A 23911-nucleotide genomic window follows, 5' to 3' on the forward strand; every position below is an offset into this window, starting at 1 on the left:
TCATCTTTTGTTTTCTTCTTAAGTGTTGTTTTGATATGACTCAGTATTGTATAGGGTTTTATAGGACAAGTGCGTTTAGAAGCTAAACGCTGTTATCGCACCAGCCTTGGAGCCAATGACGTGTATGTGTGTGTATATATATATATATATATATAAGTGCCAAGTTTTTACTGGGCCAGGGTGCGGATTTGGAGACCTCTCTGGGGGAAATATATACCTGCATGAAACACGTGCATGAATTTTGTAATAGTGCAGCTTAGACAATAAATATAGGATCATACGAAGTAAATTAGTCATACATAACGTAAAAATATGTTTGTTCTTTCACTGGGTGAGGCGGTGGGGTTGGGGTAACTTTATAGTGGACGAAACCAAACATTCTAACAGGCCAACTTTGGGCCGCCCCGTTGTAGCTGAACTGAGTAACCAGGAACACTGTGTGTACTACCACTGTGAATAAACATGTGGTATGTAGGGCTACATAATGACATATTTGTCATTACAGAAGTACTGTGACCAGCAGCCAGTGCCATAGGTACAGGAAATAGTATTTCAGCATTAAGCTTACATCTTTTACTGTATTTTATTTTGCACCAACATCATAATTTCTAAACTTTGTTTGCTTTAATAAGAATTTCATGACTTTGGTCAACTCAAATAAAAAGCAGGACAAGTTGCTGTACTAAAATTATTTTATTACAGCCAATCCTCTCTCCATTATTCCTCCAACACAATACAGTACAAGCAAAATAGTTCATCAAACCCTAAATGTTTTTTTTTTCTCTGATTCATGAATACTTTAATATAATCTCAAGCCATAATCTTTTTAGACATTCAATAACATGTTTCACAATCTATACAGTTTGATACAGGTTACATATGAATTGTAGTGGTGATGCTCAGCCAGAAGACAATGAATACTGACATTAATTTTTACAGAAATGTACCCCTTCCCCTTTGACTAGCCTCCCCCCCCTTGACATTTTACTCCTTACAAGTTGGCAAGATAAGTGTTCTGGTCCATCAGATATGCTCAATTAAATAACCATAGCTGATTTCTCTTGAGAGAGGAGACAATGCAGTAGTGACTGGGCTTGGCAGCTCTGGGATGGCACAGTGTTCGACTGAAGGTTGAACCTTCAATACATTTAAAAACAAAAAAAAACAAACAAAAAAAACAACAAAAAATATAAGTATACACTTCATACCTGTATTTCTTATATATCACTATTACTTACACATCCCCTAAATTCAGTCAGTAGGACAAAAATAACATTTCTGATGAATCGATGCTTAATCCAGGTTGGTGGTGGAGATGCCTAGTAAACAATAACAAAGAAGAGGAAAAACGAAGTCTCTAATGTCCCTTAGCACACAGGATAACATTTAACATCAGACCAAACTGAACATAATCCCCAACAGTTAAATAAGACACTACTACCCTGCTATAAGAACTGTAACCTTTGCTGATGGGAGAGGTTTAAACTGAAGACTTTAGCTATCACCACTTTTCTGCAGAAGGTGCTCTTATAGTTATTGTAGAGCACAGTGGAAGCATTTTATCCAGAGACATTCATTTGAGTAGGTTTTACATTGAACACAATGGAGAAAACGTATGAATCAGGAGGAGGATGGCAAGTGCAGACTCATTGCTGCGAGGCAACGTCTGAACTCTTTAATGGAACTGGGTGAACTGAAAGTGTGTCGAGGTGCAGTGTAAACACACGTAAGTCCCTGAAGTCCAACTCCTGGAGGCCCCTCAGTGACTCTCCACCTGCATGAGCAAATCAAACAGTTCATATCTATCAATATCTTTCTTTCTTTCTATAAGAGAGGTTTCACATAGATGATGTTTTAAATCTATCTTAATGTACAATATGAACACTCCACACTCAACTGTGTGGATTACGTATCTGAAGTATTAGTTCAATAAACTATCAATAAACATCTGTTGTTTTAGAGGGGGAGGATAGCTTTTGGTATGAAAGGGTTTAGAGCATAAGCTGAAGAGACTTTCATATAAAAAAAAAATACCAGTGCCTCATCTCATTTGTCTTGCCTTGAAAGTGAGAGAGCATTCTGCTTTACTCACAATTGCACAACAGCAAAACAAATAAAACACAAGGGAAAAAAATTAAAAAAACAAAAATAAAGCGCACATCATAGTCCATTTAAAACTCTCTCAGGGTGAATCCAATCAGTCTCCAAATGAGCTCCACGCAGTCACAGTGATGTAAATGAAACTGGCTGATTTGGAGGACTTAAAACAAATTCTGTCCAAGTGTGTTCACTCATCCATCAGCTCGCACACTGGATCCAGGCAGAGCTTTAGTGTAATGCCAGAGAAGCACATAAAGAGGAGGAGGAGGAGGAGGAGGTCAGAGAGAAAGGAATGACAGGGGCATCAGCAACACCACTCATGTACCCAGAGCTCCGCACCCTGCAACCAGCTCCACAGAGGACGAGACCAAGAGAGGAAGCGGGAAATATGACGACAAAACTAGCACTCCCTGCCATGGTAAGAAAGCATTCTGCTCGAGCGCATACTCACGCCGAAAGCTTTTTAAAAACATTCTGAGCATTTTGTCATCATTTTTTGGTATTTACCTCTGGGGCAAAAAAAATTACTTGTCCCATGCTCATATGTAAACTAACCATTCATCTGCCTTTGTTTATTCTGAATGAGCGCATACTCCCATACAGATCTGCTCATTTACATTGCTAAGCCTGCTGTCATGGCCTTAAAGACTAAACACAACCAAAGAGAAATCCTTGTGTTCAAACCTGCATGCATTCTTTCTGTTAAACCAGATCGCAATGCCCTGATGTGACAACTTGGGAAACTACATTCATACCAGTTCTCATCCGCGTTTTTCTTGTTTGTACTGAAGTTCATGAGGATACAATCTTAACAACTATTCACTGATCACACGTACACAAGCCGTAAACACTCAGACAGACATTCTTTTGTTCTGAACTGTTCAGATTAACCAGCCACACTATTTGGCCATGAAATGTATAAACAGACTGAACACTCACTTGTTGACAGAATAGTACCTGTATTTGGCGATAGTTGGATATTGTTGTAGATTTCTAAAGCTGTGTTTCATTCTGTAGTCTGTGTCTTAGCCATATTAGGACCTCCTGGTATACTTATGTTTTGACCCAATATTTTTGTACTTCTACTCAAGTTGTTCTTTGGGAATGTACTTTTACTTTTACTTGAGTCATTCTTTTACCTAAGTATTATTACCTTTACTTGAGTATGAGTTTAGGCTACTCTACCCACCTCCAATGAAGTCGCATTAAAATAAGTACCTACTGAAAATTAACAAATGTTACACCAGTTACTCAAACTGTGGCCTACTACTGCAAAAGTAACTGAACTACCACATTTGACAAAGCTTGCTGGTTTGCATGGGGTATTTTGGTGATGTTGCCAGGCTTACTATGTCAATTCAAAGTGCAGCAGTGTTTGTAGCAATAGTCAATAGTATTTTGGCCCCTTAATGACCGTATAATTAGGAGGATCTACGATATTCTGAGGACAAATGTCCATACGGCAGAGCATATTAGCTTTGGGAACTTTTTGTTTTCCACAGGGTGCAATAGCTGTGATTTTCAAAAATGCCATTCATTTTTCTCATAGAGTAAACCAGCTTGGACCTGGAGTTCCTAATATGGGTGTGACACCGACGACAGAATGATGAATCAACTTCAGAGGTCTAATAATCCAGAGGTTCTGTATCACTATTTAACATCCCCATAGACAATGTACACGACACAGAGTAAAATCGCAAATCCCATTGAAGACAGTATTTGTAACTCAGGCTCATGGCATTTTTCTCAAAAGAACACAAACTACATAAAGTGCTCCTGCTAGGCAGCTTTTAATAAAGGCACTGCAAACCACAACTATGCTCTCCAGTGTGTGATAGAATATAGCAAAAAAACCTTAGTCTATATTCAGATACACACCTTCCTCCATTCCATCTAAACAACCTGCTCTAGTGTGACACATTAGATTCAAATGCAAAACTACTGTCCATTCATAAAGTCCATATATCTTAAGAGCCAGTTCACTACCCTTGTAGTTGAATGAGGTATGACTTATATTAGTAAGCTGTATGGGAGAGCTTTGTTTCCGGTCTATGTAAAACATTCAGACCTATGCATGTATGTACTGTACACTGAATACATACATGCATTAAAAGGCACTGACTGAACTCATACCTGATCTCTTTGGCTAAATACACTGCTAACCGAGATGGCAAGGCATTTATGAAGAAAATAAACCTGATTCACAAGTAAAACTAGTCATTAAAAAAGTATCAAACATAAGCGTAACTCGATCAGGACAAAATGTTAATGACTTGAACTCTACTTTCTCCACCAAGGTGCTCGACTCTTCAAACTGACAGCTCAAAATTTTTTATAGCGTTTTTAGACCTTGGAAGTATATGAGGGGGTAAATGTTACTTTGGTACATTAACACTGACATGTAAGGGGAAGCACACCATTTTATGAATAACTAAAACTACATTCCAAAGCACTGATAAACATATAATGTTTCGGACATCAAAACTGTCCTCTTGTTCTTATTCTACAAACACTAACAGCTGTAGCTTTCTATCACAGACAAACAGTACAAAACTAAGCAAACATCTGCAATCTGTGACAAATGAGATTTTTGCTCTTATTGGCAACAAAAGTGCAGTGTTTAATTCAACCTAGATCCAACTGTAATCTTAAAAAGCCCAAACATTAAAAATGCTAATAAATTCAAAACAATATGTAAAATCTCTGGCAGTATGGAGTGCATAATGGCACAACTATTACATGGGAAGACTACTGTTACTTTTTCCTTTCTCACCTGCATTAGAACATATACTCTTCATATTAAAGTTGTGTCTTGATAAAAATAATCCCTTCTTTATCTTAATTCTTTCAGATAAACTACATCTCAAATGCCAACGTAACGTTCCAACTCAACATTCATGTCATTTTTGGAGCATAACAGCAGGCTGGCAATGTGACAGCATGGGAGCTACGGCATCTCCAAGTCAGGTTCAGCTTGGCAAGAATATAGTTTGGGATAACATTCAGTAACACTTCTGTGTGTTAACCTATGTTGTCTCTCCTTATTCTTTTAAAACCATCAATTCAATGGATTTAAGTTGTAAAGACGAAGAAAAAGGAGTCACATTGATTGAGCTTTAAGTGAGCTGAGAAGTGTTACAGACACAGATGTACTCTAGCTCTGCATGTGGGCCAATTAACTGTCATGTAGATCTAGAACACCTATTAACCTGAGCAACATTTATCTATACGTCACACACATAGCTGCATGTGGAAAAGGGGAGGAAGGAGACAGAAAAAAAGAGGGGAAAGGGATGAACGGATTAGGGTGCAGTTTGGCTGATTCTTTCTGCCTGGTGGTCCCCTAAACTGTACGTATATATGTTTGTATGTGTATATGTGTAGGGCTGGCACTGGTACTCTGGTATTTATGTGTAGGACAGGTGGGAGCTGTTGGATATCTGAGAGGTGATGCTGGTGCTCCTGCTCATGCTCTGCTCGCTGTGCCCCCCTGAGGTGGTCCTCCTCAGCGCCTGGGGGCTGTTCCGCATGACCATGCTCCCGCTGCTCTTTGGCATTGCCCCCAGGGGCCCTCCTGATGCGTGGTTCCACTGTGGAGGCCCCATTCCTCCCTGACTAGAGTGGTAGTGGTGGCTGGAGCCTGAGCTGCTGCTGCCCCAGTGGGAATCCTGTGAAGTGGATGAGTAGCCCTGGGCCTGCTGCGGGGCCCAGCTGGCTGGTGCTCCAGGGAAGCTGTGGCTCAGCCCCTCGGGGGAAATGTTGGCCAATACCATGTTGCTGAAGCCCAGACGCATGCTCTCTGAGTCGAAGGCCTCGATCTCTCGAGCCTGGCGCTCCAGCAGGCTGCGAATGCGCTCCGAGCGCTCGTTTTGCAAAGATAGCATTTCTTCCTCAATCTGTGAAAAGCAGAGTAGAGGACATTACACTCTTCATTCAATGTCACCATGTCTTCCATTTAAGACAGGCAGCACTGAGCACATGCATAAAACTCAAGACTTTGGGAAGTCAGTCAAAAGCACAGATGAGGTACAACTATACACTAAAATCAGGTACTGTACTATACTTGTCCATATGGGAGAGATTATCCTACTGTCAGAGACTCTGGTGTGTTTTGTCTCTTAATGTGGCAGGAAAGGGCTGTTTGACTAGCAAACAACCAACCACAGACCACTGTTTATGTCTGATAAGTACACACTTAAAAAAGATGGTTCTTCAAGGGTTCTTTAGTAAAGAAAATGGTTCTACATAGAACCATGAACACTCAAAGAACACTCTGCGTGATTAAAGGGTTCTTTGCATCGTGAAAGGGGTCTTCAGACTGATGGAGAATGCGTTTTATGCCCTTTACTGCCCTTTTGAAAAGGGGTCTATATAGCACCAAAAAGGGTTTGTCTATTATGATGTTAAGCCTGTAACAATGGAAGAACCTTTTTTTGTACTATGTAGAACCCTTTTCAAAAAGCTCCTATATAGAACCATTCTTCATCAATAGGAAGAACCCTTTCACGATGCAAAGAACCCTTTAATCATGCAAAGGATTCTTTGAGTGTTCATAGTTCTACATAGATCCATTTCCTTTACTAAAGAACCCTTGAATAACCATATTTTTTAAGAGTGTAGCCAATTTTTAAAAGAGGGCCAGAAGAAAAACAAACCTACATGAAACACATTTGTGTCGGCAAACACTAACCATACAGTTACATTAGGAGGTGACAAGTCGCTTATGTCGCCTCAACTCCTGTGACTGCTTGTCATGTGTGGGAGTGTAATGTTACACAGTCGAGCTTCTGACAAGAAAACATAAAAATCTGTACTACACATGTATTTCCATTTTGTTTATAAGTTTCTCTTCTAATTTTAAGTGATGGAATAGGAACGAAATGCCGATAGGAACAAAAAGTTCAGAAATACACTGGACCACAGAGTCTGATTGATTTGAGAATTCGGTCTGAGTCAATAATTTAGATTGTCACTTCATGTCATAATCAGCACCAATTAACAACTCACTACAGTTGTAGTGTTGTTAGTAAGCTTGCAGCATCATGATTTTGTTTAAATATTATTTTGTCAACATATTTTGATCAACATATTATGAGAACACCAAATTGTGAACTCAGTATCACGAACCAAATCAAATCGTGGGGTGAGTGTTTTCTTAAATCCCTAGCAAACACAAAGTTAGAAAGCTAATAAATGATTCAAAGCTAAACAGATAAAACCTGCTGCACAGAAGTGTGTTCGCATGGATGTGCAGACAGCTGACAAAGATGACAAAATTGTCATAGTTGTGGCCAGCATAATGTGCAAAAGATATGAAGTGCACTGTTTACGTGTGGGAGGAGCATCAGATGCCAAGAATAAAAAGAGATGAGCAAGTTTGAATATTCTAGTTCGGCCAATTCTCTGCGCCCCTCTGCTGTTTGGTCAAGCTGGCCATCATGTTAATTTGTATTCTGCATCTTGGTGCATGTGTCTGTCTATGTGGGGATATAATTACTCTGGCATTACTCTTGTATTCATATTGAACAGGTATATCTCCTATTGTGGGTCCTAAAGCCAGCCCTGGAGAACATGGTTTCCATGTCCTAAGCTTTATCACCATGTACGTAATGAGTGTAGAAAACAGTGCAGGAAAGGACATCAACAGGACCATAAGTTTTAATTCCATTTTAATTTAGGTGTTTAATGTGTGCTTTTTGTGTCTATTTGTGGGTGTGTGCATGGAGTGGGACAGACCTTCTGTTCTAGCAGGGCTCTGCGCAGTGACACTCTCTGCTCCAGCTCTTTTCTCTCACGGTCCTGCTGTGCCTCTGTCTGCATCTTAATCTTACTCTGATACGCATTCAGCAACTCTAGCTCCTGCTGCAGCTGCATCCGCAACACCTGACACTCAGCCTCCTGTGCCTCATCCAGTCTCAGCTGAAGGATAGAGGGAGTATTTACATTCAGTTACATTAACCACAGTATATCATAGACGGCACTGGTAGCCTAGTATCTGTGTCCAACTCACAGCTTGTGTAGAGAGCATATCATTGATGGAGTGGTCGTACTGCTCCGCAAGAATGGCCAGCTTTCGTGTCTGCTCCTCCTTCAGTCTCTTCAGCATGGTCTTGTGGTCTGACTTGGGCGTATTCTCAAGGAGGTGGTTCCTCAGGGCTTTGTACTGTCGTGTTTGAATCTTACACGTGTCCTGGAATTGCTTCTTGATCTGGAGCTCTTTGGACTAATGAGAGAACAGTGAGAGAGGGTTGACATTAACTACATAACAAGGCCAGGGAAAGTACAATGGCAATCTCACCAATGGTTCAGTATTAAGCTAACCAAGACTGCTAGTCTAACAAAGGTGTAATGATGTAAACAGCATGGATTGTCATCTTTCTAATACAGTCTTACTTAACTGGGCATGATTAAAGCATGCGGTTCATGCAGATATTAGCTGGATATTGCAAGATAGATTTGGACATGTAAAAGCATAAATCCCTCATATTGAACATTTTGTCAGAAACATCATGTAATATTTAGATGGAAGGCAGAAAAGAAAAAAAAAAACAATATTTTCAAATGGCAGGGAACTCATAAATGTATAAACTTGATGAGGGTGCATCTCCTGTACATGAGATTATAAATGGACGGGCTATTGTGTGCGTATAAACTTACTAACTGATAAGAGTCTAAACAAGGGACCCCTGTTCCACATGATCAGGCCTACTGAATAAAACTTTCTTCTGTTTTGCCACCTTTAAATTTACCACGTGTAAATATCCTGCTGGATTACCTTGAGGCTCTTGGGCTGCTGGCGGACCTCCATAACGTGCTTGCGGCGCAACTCTCTCTCCCGGCGCTTGTTGTACTCCATCTGGTTGTTGAGCTCGGTTTGGTGCTGTAAACGGATGAGTTCAGCCCTCATCTTCTGGATGGTGTTTAAGTGCCTGAACTCCAGCTCCTGCATGGACTCGTGGTGCCGCAGCAGCATGGCATGCTCCAGGTCCTTCTGCGTCTGCCGCTTGTTTAGCTCCTTCAAAATCCACAAAAAGGAGAAAGACAATATTAGATGGACGTTACAGCGAATACTCACTGCAGCAGAGTTATAATAATAGGGATGTTACTTCTGGGGTAAAGCTGATACTTTAGTCACTCAGAACAGAGTTGTAGCCAGACAAACTTGCAGTCTTCATTTCTAAATGACTCTGCTGAAGACTAAACCATACCATAATATAATTTCTGAGATAAGATGCCTGAAAGAGGCACGAACAAACAGTGGTGTTCATGTCCTCTTTGCTGTAACTACTAGATGTGTCCAACTTTGATAAACAGTGTTCTTTTATTGTGATTTAGCAGAAGCCCAGGCTGGCTCCACTCACCTCTCTCACCAGATCCTGCTCCACATTATGGCGAGCAATAAGGATGCGCCGCTTGAACCTGCGACACTCAAGCTCCAGGTACTGACGCTGCCTGCGTAGAAGGTTGGCTTCCTCCTCGGCCTGGAAGTGCTGGATGTTCTCCTTCTGCTTTGACAGCCACTCTTGTTTTTCCTTCTTTGGCGTGGACTGATTCTCATTTAGCTCCTGCAGAAGGGAGAAATGTGGAGGAGTTGGAATTGTGGAATATATGCATACATACCATATTAAATTCTAGGACAGTTTCTTCAATACCAGGGCAATAAGACATTTTATTGTTATCGTGACAAATTACATCACATCATGTGAATATGGTCAGTAGCTAAAAACTGCATGTTTCTTTTTAAAGAGAGCATAATTAGGCCTATTTAACTTCATTTTAATTTAAGGTCGAGCAGAATGTAAACGCTGAACAAAAATCATTTTATTCATAGTTCTTGATAGTATGTTAGGGTTGCACCGATACAGTGTCAGTGTCATCGCTGATACTATCGCAGTATCGCTGTCGGCGATGGGGATACGGATGCCTACGACCAAAACCACAAAGCAATTTCTGATGTACATGCATGCTGACGTACATGTGTGCTTAACAATTCGGCGGTGTGGGTTGACAAGCAGCAGTAAAAATGCTAGAGAAAAATCTGCCAGTGTTTCATGGAAAGGCTGTAGTAGAGAGTGATACATATGGAATTCTTCCTAAGCTATTGGTTTCACTGATATGTCACAAATACATCCGCTAATGCAACATACAGTGTAAAACAATGTTAGCGACTTACATGAACGGCTGAGTCATGCTTCTTTCCGTAATCCCTCACCTCCCGCTGTGTAATCAGTTACGGTCTGAATTAATGTTAGTCCAGGTTGTCATTATGGTAGCCTTTAGTCTCGGTTTAGCCTTTAGCATATCAGCCTGCTAGCTGGACATGTGTGTACACTAGCCCTGCCAGCTCAGTTGCATCACACAACTGCATCACCTCGCAGCCTTTTGCTTCAACAAAGCCGAGAAATCCACGGCTCAACTGCTGCTACTGACAACATGAAAGACTAATATTTACTAAACTCTGGGAGAGGCTGGCACTCTAGCCAGAGAATGTTGCCAAGCCAGAGAAGCTGCTGCATGCTTACCATGTACAGACCACAGGTTTATCTATCTGTTGTTTAATTCTGCTTTTATTATTTTGCATAATAAAAATATTTTAAACAGTGAAACTGTATCAATATCATGACTTGAAAGCTAGTTAGGTCAAATAGAGTAGGAATCGGTGTTGATACTTGGTATCGGTCGATATTCAAGAATTAGGTATCAGTATCATATATATGATAGGAAAAAGTGGTATCGGTGCATCACTAACATTTTTTATATGTGACACTACTGAGGCTTTTTTTTCGGTTTCTACATGGCAAACCTCACAAAAGCAAAATATTGTCATACTTATTGTGTATGACATAAAAAATGTCTTCAAGTATGGGATATTATATTTTTGACTTATCACCCTCCTTTATTCAATACCATAATCTGCAAATATTATACTGTGCTGTAATTACCTATTATTATACAGTGACAATTAAATAATTAAAAATCTGTTTCAGTATTCCAGTCCAGATTTTTACATGCGTGGTTTTCTAACCTCTTTGAGCTGCTCCTTGCGTAGTTTATACTCGCGTTTCTGTGACTCCAGGAAACTGCTGAGCTCTTTCTTCTGCTGGCTCTGTATGTGCTGCTGGAACTTTTTCTCATCACTGGCAAAAGTCTTGGCCTAAAAGTGGAAAACAGAGTAAAGAAAAAAAAACAAACAAAAAAAACACAGTGGACAAACGTTAATGTTTGTATTTCTGCTGACAGAACAATGATTCACAGTGCTATAGCAATATATAGAAGTGCTATAAAGTACATCTTTCTCCATGGTTGCCTGGTGCTTCTTAACAAGCTTGTCCATCTCAGCAGTGAAACTGCTCCTCTGGCTCTCCAGCTCCTTGTCCAGTTTGAGCCTGTGTTCATCCATCTCTGCCTTCAGCTTGTTCTCCAGAGCCAACAGCTGCTTCTGGTGTTGCCGTCTCATACGCTTGTACCCAGACATCTGTTCTCGCAGCTCTGAATCCTGCTCATGTTCCTGGATCTGACGTGTCACCTAAAACATGCACACAGGGCTTACTGAGAAATCAAGCATTTTAGCTGTCACTATCTTTCAGTGTTACACATAAAAACCCAGTGACTTCAATGATAAATGGCATAACAAATGACTGCTCACCAGTGAGGCTGTGCGGAGAGTGGCAAAGTGCTCTCTGTTGCGGTACTGACGGCGAGGGGTCTGTGCAGGTGGGGACTGTGCCTCAGAAGGCTGGTTTGGAGACTCAGAGTCCTCCTGATAACTCTCCTCCTCCTGCAGAGAGAGAGCCAAGCAAACAATGTCTAATCGGGACAAACTCACTTAGATATGACAGACTGCATTTTGCCCTGCTTTGTTTTTAACGACCTACAATTGCATTTGAAAATTCAGAATCATATTAATGTTATTAATTTATGTAATATTAGTAACTAATATATATATATATATATATATATATATATATATATATATATATATATATAATATATATATAATATTTTTATTAATGACTTAAAATATTTTATTCCTTTATTGATATGCTTTACGCTAGACACCTGAAGGTATTTCAAGATTTTCTGGAGTTCCAAATTTTTGCAACACTGAAATGTAACGGTCAAATAACTTTATTGTAATTATCCCTTTATAGTAATTTCTGGATAAGTTATCAGCCTGAGATTTGATTACCATGTTTAAAATAAGTCATTCTAGATCTTACTTTTATTATAATTTTATTATCAATGTTTTGCAGTTTTATCAGTCATTATGAAATCAACTACAGTTCTGTTGATCATTCTGGACACGTACATTTTTTTCACAGTTTCCTTCTAATCAGTTGAAATTGGTTAAATTGTAGAATAGTAACATCATAACAGAAAAAAATTATGCACACATCTGCAACATTTGTCTTACTGAAAGCAGAGATCCTGAATTTTTGAACACTAGTGTAAATTATCAGTGTCTGTGCACCCACCGGTTTAAGGTGAATGACAGAACTGTTGGACATGACCGTGTGGCCTCCCTCCATCAGGTCCAGTTCGCTCTTGTTGTCCTCAGTGGCGTCAGGTAGGCTGTTGACGGAGCTGCTCTGGGAGCTGGCGCTGATGGACATACTGGGGATAGACTGGCTGCTGCCCACACTGTTCACCGTGCCAGTCCGTCCTGCGCTGTGCTCTGGTTCCTACAGAAACACACAAACACATTCATTGAAATTACTTGGAGAGCCTGAGAGAAGCTGTGCAAACAGTTATGATTAATAGAATGTAGCTTAATACTAGAGTTGGGTTTTGTCTGTCAATCTTTTTAGGAATCAGGAGAAAGTGGTTTGATTCTACTGCAACCAAAATTATTTTGCGGTTTCGGATGTTTTGCTCCATGAAAGACAGATTTTTCATCACAAACATTCTAATCTGACAAAGGCAAACAATACAATCTTGGTCAGTTTCATTTAACAGTTTAGTTTCAGTTGGACTTAGGCTTGACTTAAATTAAGGTCTGGCAAAATGGAGCTGAGGTTGTGAATGCTGATAAAAATGATACCAACTGTTTTTCATTTTAGTTAAAACTGTCAAGCTATGATGAAATCTCTCATTAGCATGTTTCCCGCACTTGATTAGTTAGACTACAACTAGACAAAGGCCATTGATTTAGCTAGCCAACTTAATTTGATGTTTAACTAAATAAATGTAACTATATCTAATAAATAAAACATGTAACCTATTTGTGTTGAATTCTCCTTTGGCCAAAGCATTACAGTGGAAGTCAGGACCAAAAGAAGAGGAAACAATTTTTTATGTTTTTAATTTCACATTTTTGATGTAATAAATGTCACATTTTTGGTGAAATGTTATTTTTTCTGATACGCCCTAAAGAGTTTTTTGCAAAAACTTTTAAAATCTATTTTTATCTGGTCATTAACATCAAAGTATACAATTCATTTTTCTTGCTGTGTTGAATAAAGTATCAGTTTTGGAATTATTGGAATAGTAAGGCCACTTCGCCTTGCACTTGATAATTTCCCCACTCATCACCATATCATAAAGTTTAGTTATTGAACATATAAATTGGCCATGAAGAAAACAATACATACAGATGGATTAAGGAAGAGTAACGAGAGGGATAAATTCTATTTCATGTTGCTGTTGATTTGCAGTCTCTTGAAATGACTGACATTACGCATTTGTCATCCCCACTTGGTACTTTGGGGGAATTAAGTTGGCGCTATGATTGGTCAAACTCTTCTTTTCTTTTCTGGAGGGCTAGATGCTGCTGCCTCTTGCTGTTAGACTTGAGTACTGCATGTGCACAAGCGAACTCACAGGCGTCACCGTGCGTAGTTTAGAGTGACAAATCGTACCAGCGTACTTTGAGAATGCGTACCTGAAAATGCATATTGGCAGGTCTTTATTTAGCCTAAATGTACACCTTTGTAACTACGTAGAGCGTGACACATCAGACTAAAAAGCACAACAAATGGTTGTGCTTTTTCAAACAGTTCAAACAGCTGTCATGTTAAGGGCCTCTGTTTTATTTTCTTAAAACACAAAAATGATTGCAAATGTAGACTGTTAGAAAAATTCGACATGAATTACAGGATCAATTGATTTCAATTTCAAGCAACTGAAGTTGCATGACAACTTTACTTTTTAAAGCCAACCTGAAGAGAATCAGAGAGAGTCAGCATACACAGTAATTATGATGGCTAACCTCTTCTTCCTCTGGTGCCTCTGCTGCAGGCCCATTGTGCGCCTCCGGGAATAGAATCTTCTTCATTTTGCGGTACTGCAGATTGTCCAGCTCTCTCACAGCATCTTTGGTGCGCTGGATCAGGTCCATCAGCACAGACTCGGCCCGCTCGCGCAGCACAAAGGCATGCTGCAGAGAAGATTTTACAAATAGAGGAAGTGATTGACTTATCCTTCTTATTTAAAAGGTGTTATCAAATACAGTAACAATGATAACTGGCAAATGCTTTAAGAAATCATACTACAGTATTACAAAGCATAAAACAAGAACAAGATATCTATAACGTGCACTCTAGTGGACTATATACTGTGGAAGAGTCTCAAAATAAAAAGCATAAATTTCAGTTTGCTCACCTGCAACAGTTCCTCAGAGGTGGGTCTGTCCTGGGGCAGTTTTTGAAGGCAGGAGTCTACAAAGTTTCTGAAGTAATCCGTCCTTGAGGGGAGAAGATACAGTGATTTTTAAACAACTGATACATCAATTCAACACAGAGCTGAAGACCTAGCTAAATAATGCATGGCCAAAGCATGCATACACTCAGTTTGAACTGCAGAAAATCAATATGCAATACACTCACCATTCACTTGACTGCAGTGTTGGGCTCTCGTTCTGTGCTATATGGTATAAGGCACTCATTGCGTTCATGTTGAAGAGTGGAGGTTTTCTCTCCGCTGCAGAGAAGAGAGGTAGACACAACTGAATAAATGCCAAAGTGAGAGAATTCACAGAAAAAAAGTAAATGCTTTAAAAATTTAAGCAAATAGCATCAGACAAACACAAACTCACCTAATTCAATACAAGTTATACCCAGGGACCAGATGTCAACTTTGCCATCGTACTGACCCTCATCCATAGCCAAGATCACTTCTGGGGCCATCCTAAGAGATAGACACAGGGTATAGAAGACAGCAGTACATTTGACTCACATATCACAGCAAACAAATCAGCAACTCTCCACACAAATGCCTTCCAAGCTAGATATCACAGATTTGACTTGTTAATCACATCAAAATCTGCAAAACACTCATCCAGCAGAATGCATATCCCTGCTGGACTATGCAGTAGAGATATGCATGTTGATTTTCGAGTGTCCATAACAGTTAATGAACAGATATTCAGTTAAGTGCGGGCAAGGACAAAAGGCTTTGGCTTACATTAGCATATTGCAGATATTACTCATATTTTACAAACAGGGTAAACTGGTACACTGCTGCAAGTAGACTTAAAAAACTCAACAGCACAAATTAACATTTAGCAGCAAACAGAGGTGTATTTTTAAAAATGTTTTACTTTAAATATTTCTTTTCACTATTAAAAAACACACATTGGCCATGAAGAGGTGGAATTTAATTCCAATATTAAGTTTTGAGTCACTAATCGAGGCAATAAAAATGAATGTCTTGCCTACGATATATTTCCTTCTTCAACTGAAATAACAAACTATTCAACAAATGAGATAAATTAATATCATGATACATTTGGCAAGGGAAAAACAAGGATAAGATTTCAAACTCTTCCACTGGCAAAGAACAAGGGAGGACTTGCAATCCTCTGCCTAAAGGATTATTACATAACAACTCAATTGAGGTACTTGTTTAGTTGCTGTAAATCTGACATCAAGCAAGACAGAATGAAATTGGGGAGAAAATATCCAGGAAAGTTCCAATTCAGGCTCAGCAAGAGGATAGAAGACTAATTTAAAACTTAATAGAAACAGGTTAAAAGTGGATCAACACATCTTTATGGCTAAATATCATCACCAAGAGAGGTCTGCTTAAAGAGATAAAGATTTTGAGATGGTGTGCTTACGACCCCAAATAAGTTGGATATGTGCTATAAGGGATGGTCTAGTCTGGGCCATCCAAGACTAGACCATCAATAGTGACTGTTTTAGATTTTTGCAAGTACTTCATCACAAACAGTTTTATGAAAGAGGGCCAAAATGGCATTTGAAAACAATTTATTAAACGTTTTTATTTGTGCCTACAGAGCAGATTCGGGGCTTAAAGTAATTTCAAGAATATACAGGAGAATTCAGGAGGTTAAAATAGCCATCTACATAATATCATACATAGGATATCAAGTTCAGCTTGATGGAGAGTGTTTGGCTGGAAGAGTCGTAGTAGATACTTTATCACACCTGTTCAAAAGTCTTACCACTCAGGTTCTTCCAGCTGCTGGAGGAATTGTGGCTCCCAGGAAGCCAATCACTATAATTTCTTTTGGGCCTGTCCAGAAGTAAATATTTTCTGGCGTAAGATTCATACAGAATTGGTGACTATATTCGGGAAAAAAAAATCACTTTTAATTAGAGGCAACTTCTTTTTGGGTTCTACACTCTACAAATAGAATCTACAAATATTTAAACTTAATACTTATTTGGAATACTGAGTGTTGTTGCTAGAAAAGCAATAAAGAAATGGCTTAAGACAGGCAACTAGATGTAGAATATTATTAATGAAATCTTTGTAACGGAAAGAATCATTTTCTCCATGATGACTGCTGTTGTACCATTATGTGATTCCTAATAAAAAAAAAAAATGGAATGAATGAATGAATGAATGAATGAATGAATGAAAAATCCTCTGGTTGGACAGATAAGGCTTAAGTGACAATGAGTCAATGAGCAAACATTACTACTACCTACTCACTCACATTCTCAACAATGAGCCCCTGACAATGCACTTACATTAAGGTACTCATGTTTTGCAGTAGTAAATATAACATACTTACTTAATTGCAAATAAGGCAAAACTATCGCACTTTACATCCCTGTTAAAACATAATGTTTTTCAGTGAATTGTTGGTACGTTTACTTCATGACTTTCAGTGATGCAGTATAACCAACACCTGAATAATGATTTCAGTATAACAGTTCTTGGTTTTGCCGGGAATTCATTAATCAAAAAAAAATTGTACATTTCTTGTGGAGTCCCACAAGGTTCAGTTTTAGGGGATTTGCTTTTTTTTTGTACATGTTACCTCTAGATGATGTCACTAGGAAAAAACAATTTTCAAAGTTATGCTGATTCCATTCCTCCTGAAAATCAAGACTCACCAGAAAATGAAGGCTTACAAGTTGTGTGTCAGATATTTGAGTTGATTACTGTAATGCTCTTTTTAATGGAGAAAACAATACATCCTCCTACACACAAAATGCAGCATTTCAGATCCTAACAAAAATAAAGAGAGCTCTTATCAACCCTGTTTTGAAAGAACTGCACTAATTAAATGTACTGTTTGGGATAGATTTGATAAAGGTCTGCTACTAGTTTTTAAGGATCTAAGTGACCTAGCACCTGCTTACATCACAGAATGTCTGTCTGTCTGTCTATGTTTCAACACTTGATTTTAGATCTGCAGACACTGGCCTTCTGCAAATACTTTCCATAAAATACAGAAAAAGTGGAGAGACCTCATTTGGTTATTATGCTTCTTAACTGTGGAACTTGATTCTAACTTTTATTAGACAGTCAAAGTGACTTAATTAAATTGGCAAGAACGTAGCAGTATAACAAATAAGTGCTTCTCTGAACTAATTAAGCTAACCATTCAGCTAAACAACCATTTATTAAACACACATGCACATATACAGCTTGAAAACTACCCTAACCTGAACCACTAGCCTGTCAAACTGCTTTAAATTGATGACTTCTCTCACTCCAAGCTGTGAGTTAAATGTTTGTAGTAGTAGCAACGGCTACTCATGGCAAACCTGTATCACCACAATGTGCTTTTTACAGAACTGAATATATATAAGGTTTTGTAGGATTATACAAGATACAAAAAAAAAATTGCAGCCTTAATAGAAAAAGCTGTTTAGGGAATGCACATTGTTTTTCATCCTTACAGTGCAAAATGTGTTGATATCTAGGTAAAGTCACACTGTTTTAATCATAATTTATTATTTTTCTCATATTGTTTATCAAACATCTCATTTAATGTCAATATCATGCAGCCCTAATGGGCAGTGACTGAAGGTCTCAGGGACTTGATAAAGACATCACGCTAGCCCACGTTTCTGGAGTCAGACTGCGAAAGAAAGAAGCAGCACTATGCTGTGGGATATGCAGGAGTGATGCAGAGTGAGGTGTTAGGCTAATGGCACTCACCAGTATGGAGTCCCCACAAAAGAGTTTGCAGGAGAAGCAATGGAAGCAGATCCAAAGTCAGCCAGTTTCACCTGGCCAGGCTCGGTCAGCAGGATATTCCCAGCCTTGATGTCTCTGTAAGAATGGACAAAACAAAGGGCTTTCAGCACATACAACACTACAAGAGCACTGTGTATGGGCAGAAAAGCTTTTTCTGTTGTTTTTGATGCATGCAGATATATTCCAATTCCTGATTTTGGATCAGGTTGAGACTGGTCTTACACAAAATGAGATCTTTGGTACATCTAGACCAGTCTTACCTCAGCTCATGACATATCCAGAAGACCAGCAAAATAGATGTGTAACATAACTGTCATACAGAGCAGTTAGAAGAGAGTGGGCGTTATAACAAATACAAATACTGCATCTAAAATACAATGGGATCTGCTGACACATACACAACGTTCACAATTCATTCCCAGAATCCAGAAATGGTTTGTACTTAAAGCACTCAGCCTCACCTGTGAATCATGTTGTGGGAGTGAAGATACGCCAGTCCTTGTAAAGCACCGTGGGTAATGGCTGCTATCTCCATTTCTTGTAAGGGCTTTTTGTGTACTGTAGAAGAGGAAATAAAAGATTTAAATGGAGTTTTCTGAGAAGAAAGCCATCATCTAAATCGACCATACAAATTGAACATACAAGCCTAATAAATAAATTCAGCTCATCTTTGTTGCTATGAGATCTGTATGCAGTTTGCATGTCTTTGCAGCGATCCGCACATTAAGTAGGCACAAAAACCTTCAAAGCTTACCCTCAAGGACATCTGAAGCAGAGCCCAGACAATACTCCATTACCAGCTAAATAGAGAGAAAAGACATGCGAAAGCCTTAAATGTTTATAACCAACATGACCGGATTTGAAACAGAATTAGCTATAGCAGCATGAAAAAGTACAGTACACGCACCAAAGCTTGTTAAACATTAATAATCATACAGACAATTTAAGATACCACACGTTGCTTTAAAAGAGATATATGAAACTTGTAGGCGGGGCCACTAACCCAAGCTGTGTGCTCTCTCAGGTAGCATCCTTTATATTCAATGCTGTTTGGGTGCTTTATCCTTTGTAGAAATTTCACCTCCTTGATTATGTCTTGCCATTTCTGTGAGGAAAAAAAATTATAAATCAAAGGCTAATGCAGAGAGTAAACCTGCTACACCAGGAACAGGAGAAACTTCAGTCACTGAACTGTCACCATTTAAGTGCCATTTCCTTCTAAACAGTAAGCCTGAATCTAAAGCTAAAAGCTAGGGATGCACTAAACTTTCATCCAGAATAAAAGACATGCTCAGTTTTCAGCATAAAGAGAAAAATGCCCAAAATTTTGCCCTCTCCCTGCAAACAAATAAATAAATAGCAATAAAAAAAAATGAATAAAAGGGTAATGAAAATAAGAAACGGTGATTAAAAATACTGTTTGTTTCCTGTTTAGTGCAGTGGTGTTCAAACAGTTTGAATAACAGCAGATAAACAGTAAAAAGGTTGGCTGTGTGGGTCTACTTAATGGTCTCTACAACAGACATTAAACAAGTAATCTGCAATCTCTGTTCATGCTATGTATCAAAAGGGGTACAACACTCTACTACAGCTTTGATACAACATGAAAACCAACATCCCGCTCGATTGGCAGAATTCAGCAAAACCGCAGGACGTCTTCTGTAGTCACTGTTTTTGTGCAATGTAGAAATTTTTTAATTTATATTACACAAGTTTGTTTTATGTATGCTATTTTATTTACTGTCAAATTTTGGGGTTTTTGCCTAGTGTGTCCTGAATTTTGGTTTCAGTTTTGGCTAAGAATCTTTGTTTTTATACTAAAATCTATGATACGTAAATTAATCTATGAAATAAGCATAGTGCTTACAAAGGCTTCACAAATTCAATTCGTCAAACTGTTAAAAATACCTAATACTGCATTCAAAGCATGCTCGAAAGTGGTTAAAGCCCTTTTCGAGAATGATCAAATGGCCTTTTTGCTCTGTCTCTGAGGAGATCTGCAGTTATAGTTCTGCACTTTCACTTTACAAATGGCAGACAACAAACCTGACAGCGATGTAATGGTAAAAGTCAAGGCCTATCATCAGGGATCTGTCTGAGAAATGAATCACAGTAATCATAGGAACCTCAGCAATCTTTAACCACCCACCTCATTGGTTTGTTTCCCACTATAGGACATTTTCTTGATGGCCACCACTTCTGAGGTGCGCACATCTCGTGCCTATGAGCAGAACACGATGAGCAGTAAGAAAACATGATTTTGACATTTTAACAAACATTCCTGAATACAATACCACGCTTTAGATTATGCACAATCGCAAAACAACTTACAGAGAAAAGTATTTTCTTATTTTTGAGCTGTGCATTGGGACTTACAAAATACACCGCGCCAAAGCTGCCATGGCCGATCTCTCTCAGGTCAACAAAGAGCTTTTCAGGGTCCTCCTTGAAGAAGAGTTCGGCGATTTCGGGGTCCTTCAGGCTCCCCGCACGAACAACGTTGGGCATGCTGGGTAGGGGCTGGGCCTGGGCCGCAGCCACCAGGGACTATCTGGGTCTGCGACGCAACCGCCCCCAGCGACAGCTCATCTGCAGGACAATGGCCTCATACAGATACACACCTACAAGCGCACAAACAAAGAGAATATAGATAAAGTTAAATGATGGATTCTTTAATTAGTTCATGTTAAACATTTTCTGGTTGCATTAACAAAGATAATGAACTAATGTTTTTCTGAGCACTGCTGCTCCATACTAAAAGAATGTCTGGTGCACAAAAATATAAATACAAATAAAAAATACACAAATACAACTGTATGGCAGAGGGGACACTGCTAATATATGGAACAGAATTTTAGTAAAATTTTAGATTACATTACATATTAATACTGCTAAAATCAATATCACTGTGCGACGCTGACACTGGTATGACGGTATTAGGAACTGTGCATGGATACTTGAACACTCAGTTAACCACTCCTGGCACCAGTGTTCGATTACTGAAATCGTTACTTGGGAAAGTCACTGATAAACTATAAAGGCTAACAATTAAGTGAAACCCTGTTAAGTGTTTGTTAGGTGGACTGTGAAGTGAGACAGATTTGTTCATATTTGCGATTAAGTAAGTATACTATACTCCGTTAAAATTAAACAGGAGTGTCATAACATGAGCACAATAAGAAGGCAGTGGTAGCGCAACTGTAACAAGGCTAACTACTCTGACTGACATTAATTAGGTCTAGAAACAATGAGAAGATATTTTTCTGTTCAGTGTTACTTCAACAGTACATGACAAAGGGCTGCTGTCATATGTTTCACTGACCAGGAAAAAGACTGTGTAGAAGACAATGAGTTTTCACCAATATTCTCACTACCGATTAGTAGTATTATTATTAATACTACTAACGGTATTAGTAGTATTAATAATAATATTAATTATTATTTTAATCATTACTTATTACTTATTAGTAAAGGTGTGTCATGCTAGACACATTTTGAGATTCAATACAATTTTTAAGGACCGATTCTACTTTCTAATTCTTGTGTTAAAATGTCTTAATTCTATAATTATACTCTAATAATGTATTACATAGACTGATTTGGCTCAGAATAATACAAATTATTTTTTAGAAATTACACATCTGCATGTCCTTGTGCAAAACAGTGATCTTATAAAACATGCAACTGAGCCATTAACGAAACAAAAAGCTTATCTGCCTCATATAAAACCTAACATACTATGTCTAATTTTATTTTCCTCAAAGTCTGACACTAAGCATTACATATAACTTCTACATCGTTTCTTTCATGTTTTGATGTTCCCATGAATGACACCCACAGAAGAGACACATGGATGTACTGGATACAATTTTAACTTTTGCTACACAGCTTTGAACATTCTTTTTTGATACTGTACTGAAACTGGTACACCCTTACTGGTTAGATCTGTTGTTAGTGTTTGGTCATTAGCTCATCCGAAAAGGCTGTGACTCAAAACTTAGCTGTCATTAAAATCTACAGATGTAACCTGGAGTGACTGAAAGATTTCCCTTAAATATTCTTAAACATACATGTCTGTATGCTGCTAAATTGCTGCTGATTTTTTAGCCTGCTAGCAGCTTACCATGTTTGTACTACGACTAAATCCTACAATATGTTATTCTCAAGTGAAGTCCCATTTTTTCTTAAGTATCATGCTTGAATATCAAAATTAGTCAGAGCGTACATCCCTAATCCATACTAACGACATTCTTGCTGAGCACTAGGCACAACCGACTACTGCATTTCCCACTAAGAGCAGAAAGGGTACTGGCACATTCATGGTGCATTTTTGCAATTATATTTTTTGTTGCACTTTCTTTTAGTACAACACCACCACCAATCTGGAAAGCCTTCTATTCTTGTGAATAATGCCTGCCATAGTGTCTTTTCAAACCACACAGCAGTGTGAAGTGCCTCAGCCATATGAGTGGCACACTAAGCAACTGACTCACCACATGATGGACGCAGCCATGCCTGCTTGGCTGGCACAGAATATAGGGACGGGGAAAAAAAGACTGCTGCCATCTCTCTCTCGCCCAGTGAGACTGGGATGAACTGTAACTTGAAATGGCACAAGGCACAGCTAGGACCTTAAATCAGTTCATGTTTTCCATGTTATTCTACATACTTTGCCAGCCCTCCACAAGCAACCTCTGAGACTGGTAAATTATGAGATCAGACACTCAATTCAAATGATTCTAACAACGACCTAAATAAATGCACAGACCTACTGGTTGTTTAACAGAGACAATATGCAAAGTTAAAGGACCAAACAACTAAGCATGTAAAGACTGCCTGACTCTCTGAGCTCTAATTACATATTACATAGATTGGTTTGGCCCAGACAAATACAAAGCATTTCAAACGAAAGATTTTAAATAAGCAAACTCTTATGCAATATTGTGCCATTATAAAACAGTGCAACTGAACAAGAAATAATACAGAAATGTCTCATACAAACCTAAAAAATGCCCACTTTCAACTGTCAAAATTGACCTAAACGTGTTCAAAGCACAATTAAAATATGTGCAAAATTCAAAAGTCTGGCACTAAGCATCACCTGTCATTAACTGTTTCAGCTTTTTCATGATTTGTGGTTTCCATAAAAAGATATCAGATCTCAAAAGACACCATTTGTACAATACTGTATTGAAACAGTTACACCCTTACAATTAACAAGCCAAAAGAGGACAGAAACAAATTTCTCTCTCCTGATACTCGAACATTAAATCATCAATAAAAAACTGTTCATGACTGTACTGAACATGTAAAGACACAGACTGAAGTTCTCCTTTCGGCAAAAGAAAGCATAGTTGGCCATTGTGGCTGAGCTGACTGTTTGTGCAGAACAGCATGTTCTCCTGCTGAGTCT

General features: G+C 38.7%; 1 protein-coding gene across 1 annotated transcript in view; it reads right to left on the reverse strand.

Annotated features, from left to right (window-relative positions):
• Positions 1-678: 678 nt before the first annotated feature.
• Positions 679-23911, reverse strand: part of taok1a (TAO kinase 1a) — a 36599-nt gene continuing 13366 nt past the window's right edge. The window contains exons 2-20 of the mRNA XM_036562025.1: positions 20875-21119; positions 20648-20719; positions 19502-19603; positions 19253-19298; positions 18960-19056; positions 18460-18573; positions 15134-15225; positions 14925-15018; positions 14701-14782; positions 14309-14476; positions 12576-12782; positions 11747-11878; positions 11390-11626; positions 11126-11254; positions 9462-9665; positions 8876-9115; positions 8111-8323; positions 7837-8019; positions 679-5996 (exon numbers count right to left, since the gene is read on the reverse strand). Of these exons, the coding sequence (XP_036417918.1) occupies positions 5508-5996; positions 7837-8019; positions 8111-8323; positions 8876-9115; positions 9462-9665; positions 11126-11254; positions 11390-11626; positions 11747-11878; positions 12576-12782; positions 14309-14476; positions 14701-14782; positions 14925-15018; positions 15134-15225; positions 18460-18573; positions 18960-19056; positions 19253-19298; positions 19502-19603; positions 20648-20719; positions 20875-21006 (3033 nt within the window). The 5' untranslated portion in view covers positions 21007-21119 and the 3' untranslated portion in view covers positions 679-5507. The remainder of the gene's footprint in view (positions 5997-7836; positions 8020-8110; positions 8324-8875; positions 9116-9461; positions 9666-11125; positions 11255-11389; positions 11627-11746; positions 11879-12575; positions 12783-14308; positions 14477-14700; positions 14783-14924; positions 15019-15133; positions 15226-18459; positions 18574-18959; positions 19057-19252; positions 19299-19501; positions 19604-20647; positions 20720-20874; positions 21120-23911) is intronic.

This window comes from Colossoma macropomum, unplaced genomic scaffold (genome assembly GCF_904425465.1).
Source record: "Colossoma macropomum unplaced genomic scaffold, Colossoma_macropomum, whole genome shotgun sequence".
NCBI classification, from domain to species: domain Eukaryota; kingdom Metazoa; phylum Chordata; class Actinopteri; order Characiformes; family Serrasalmidae; genus Colossoma; species Colossoma macropomum.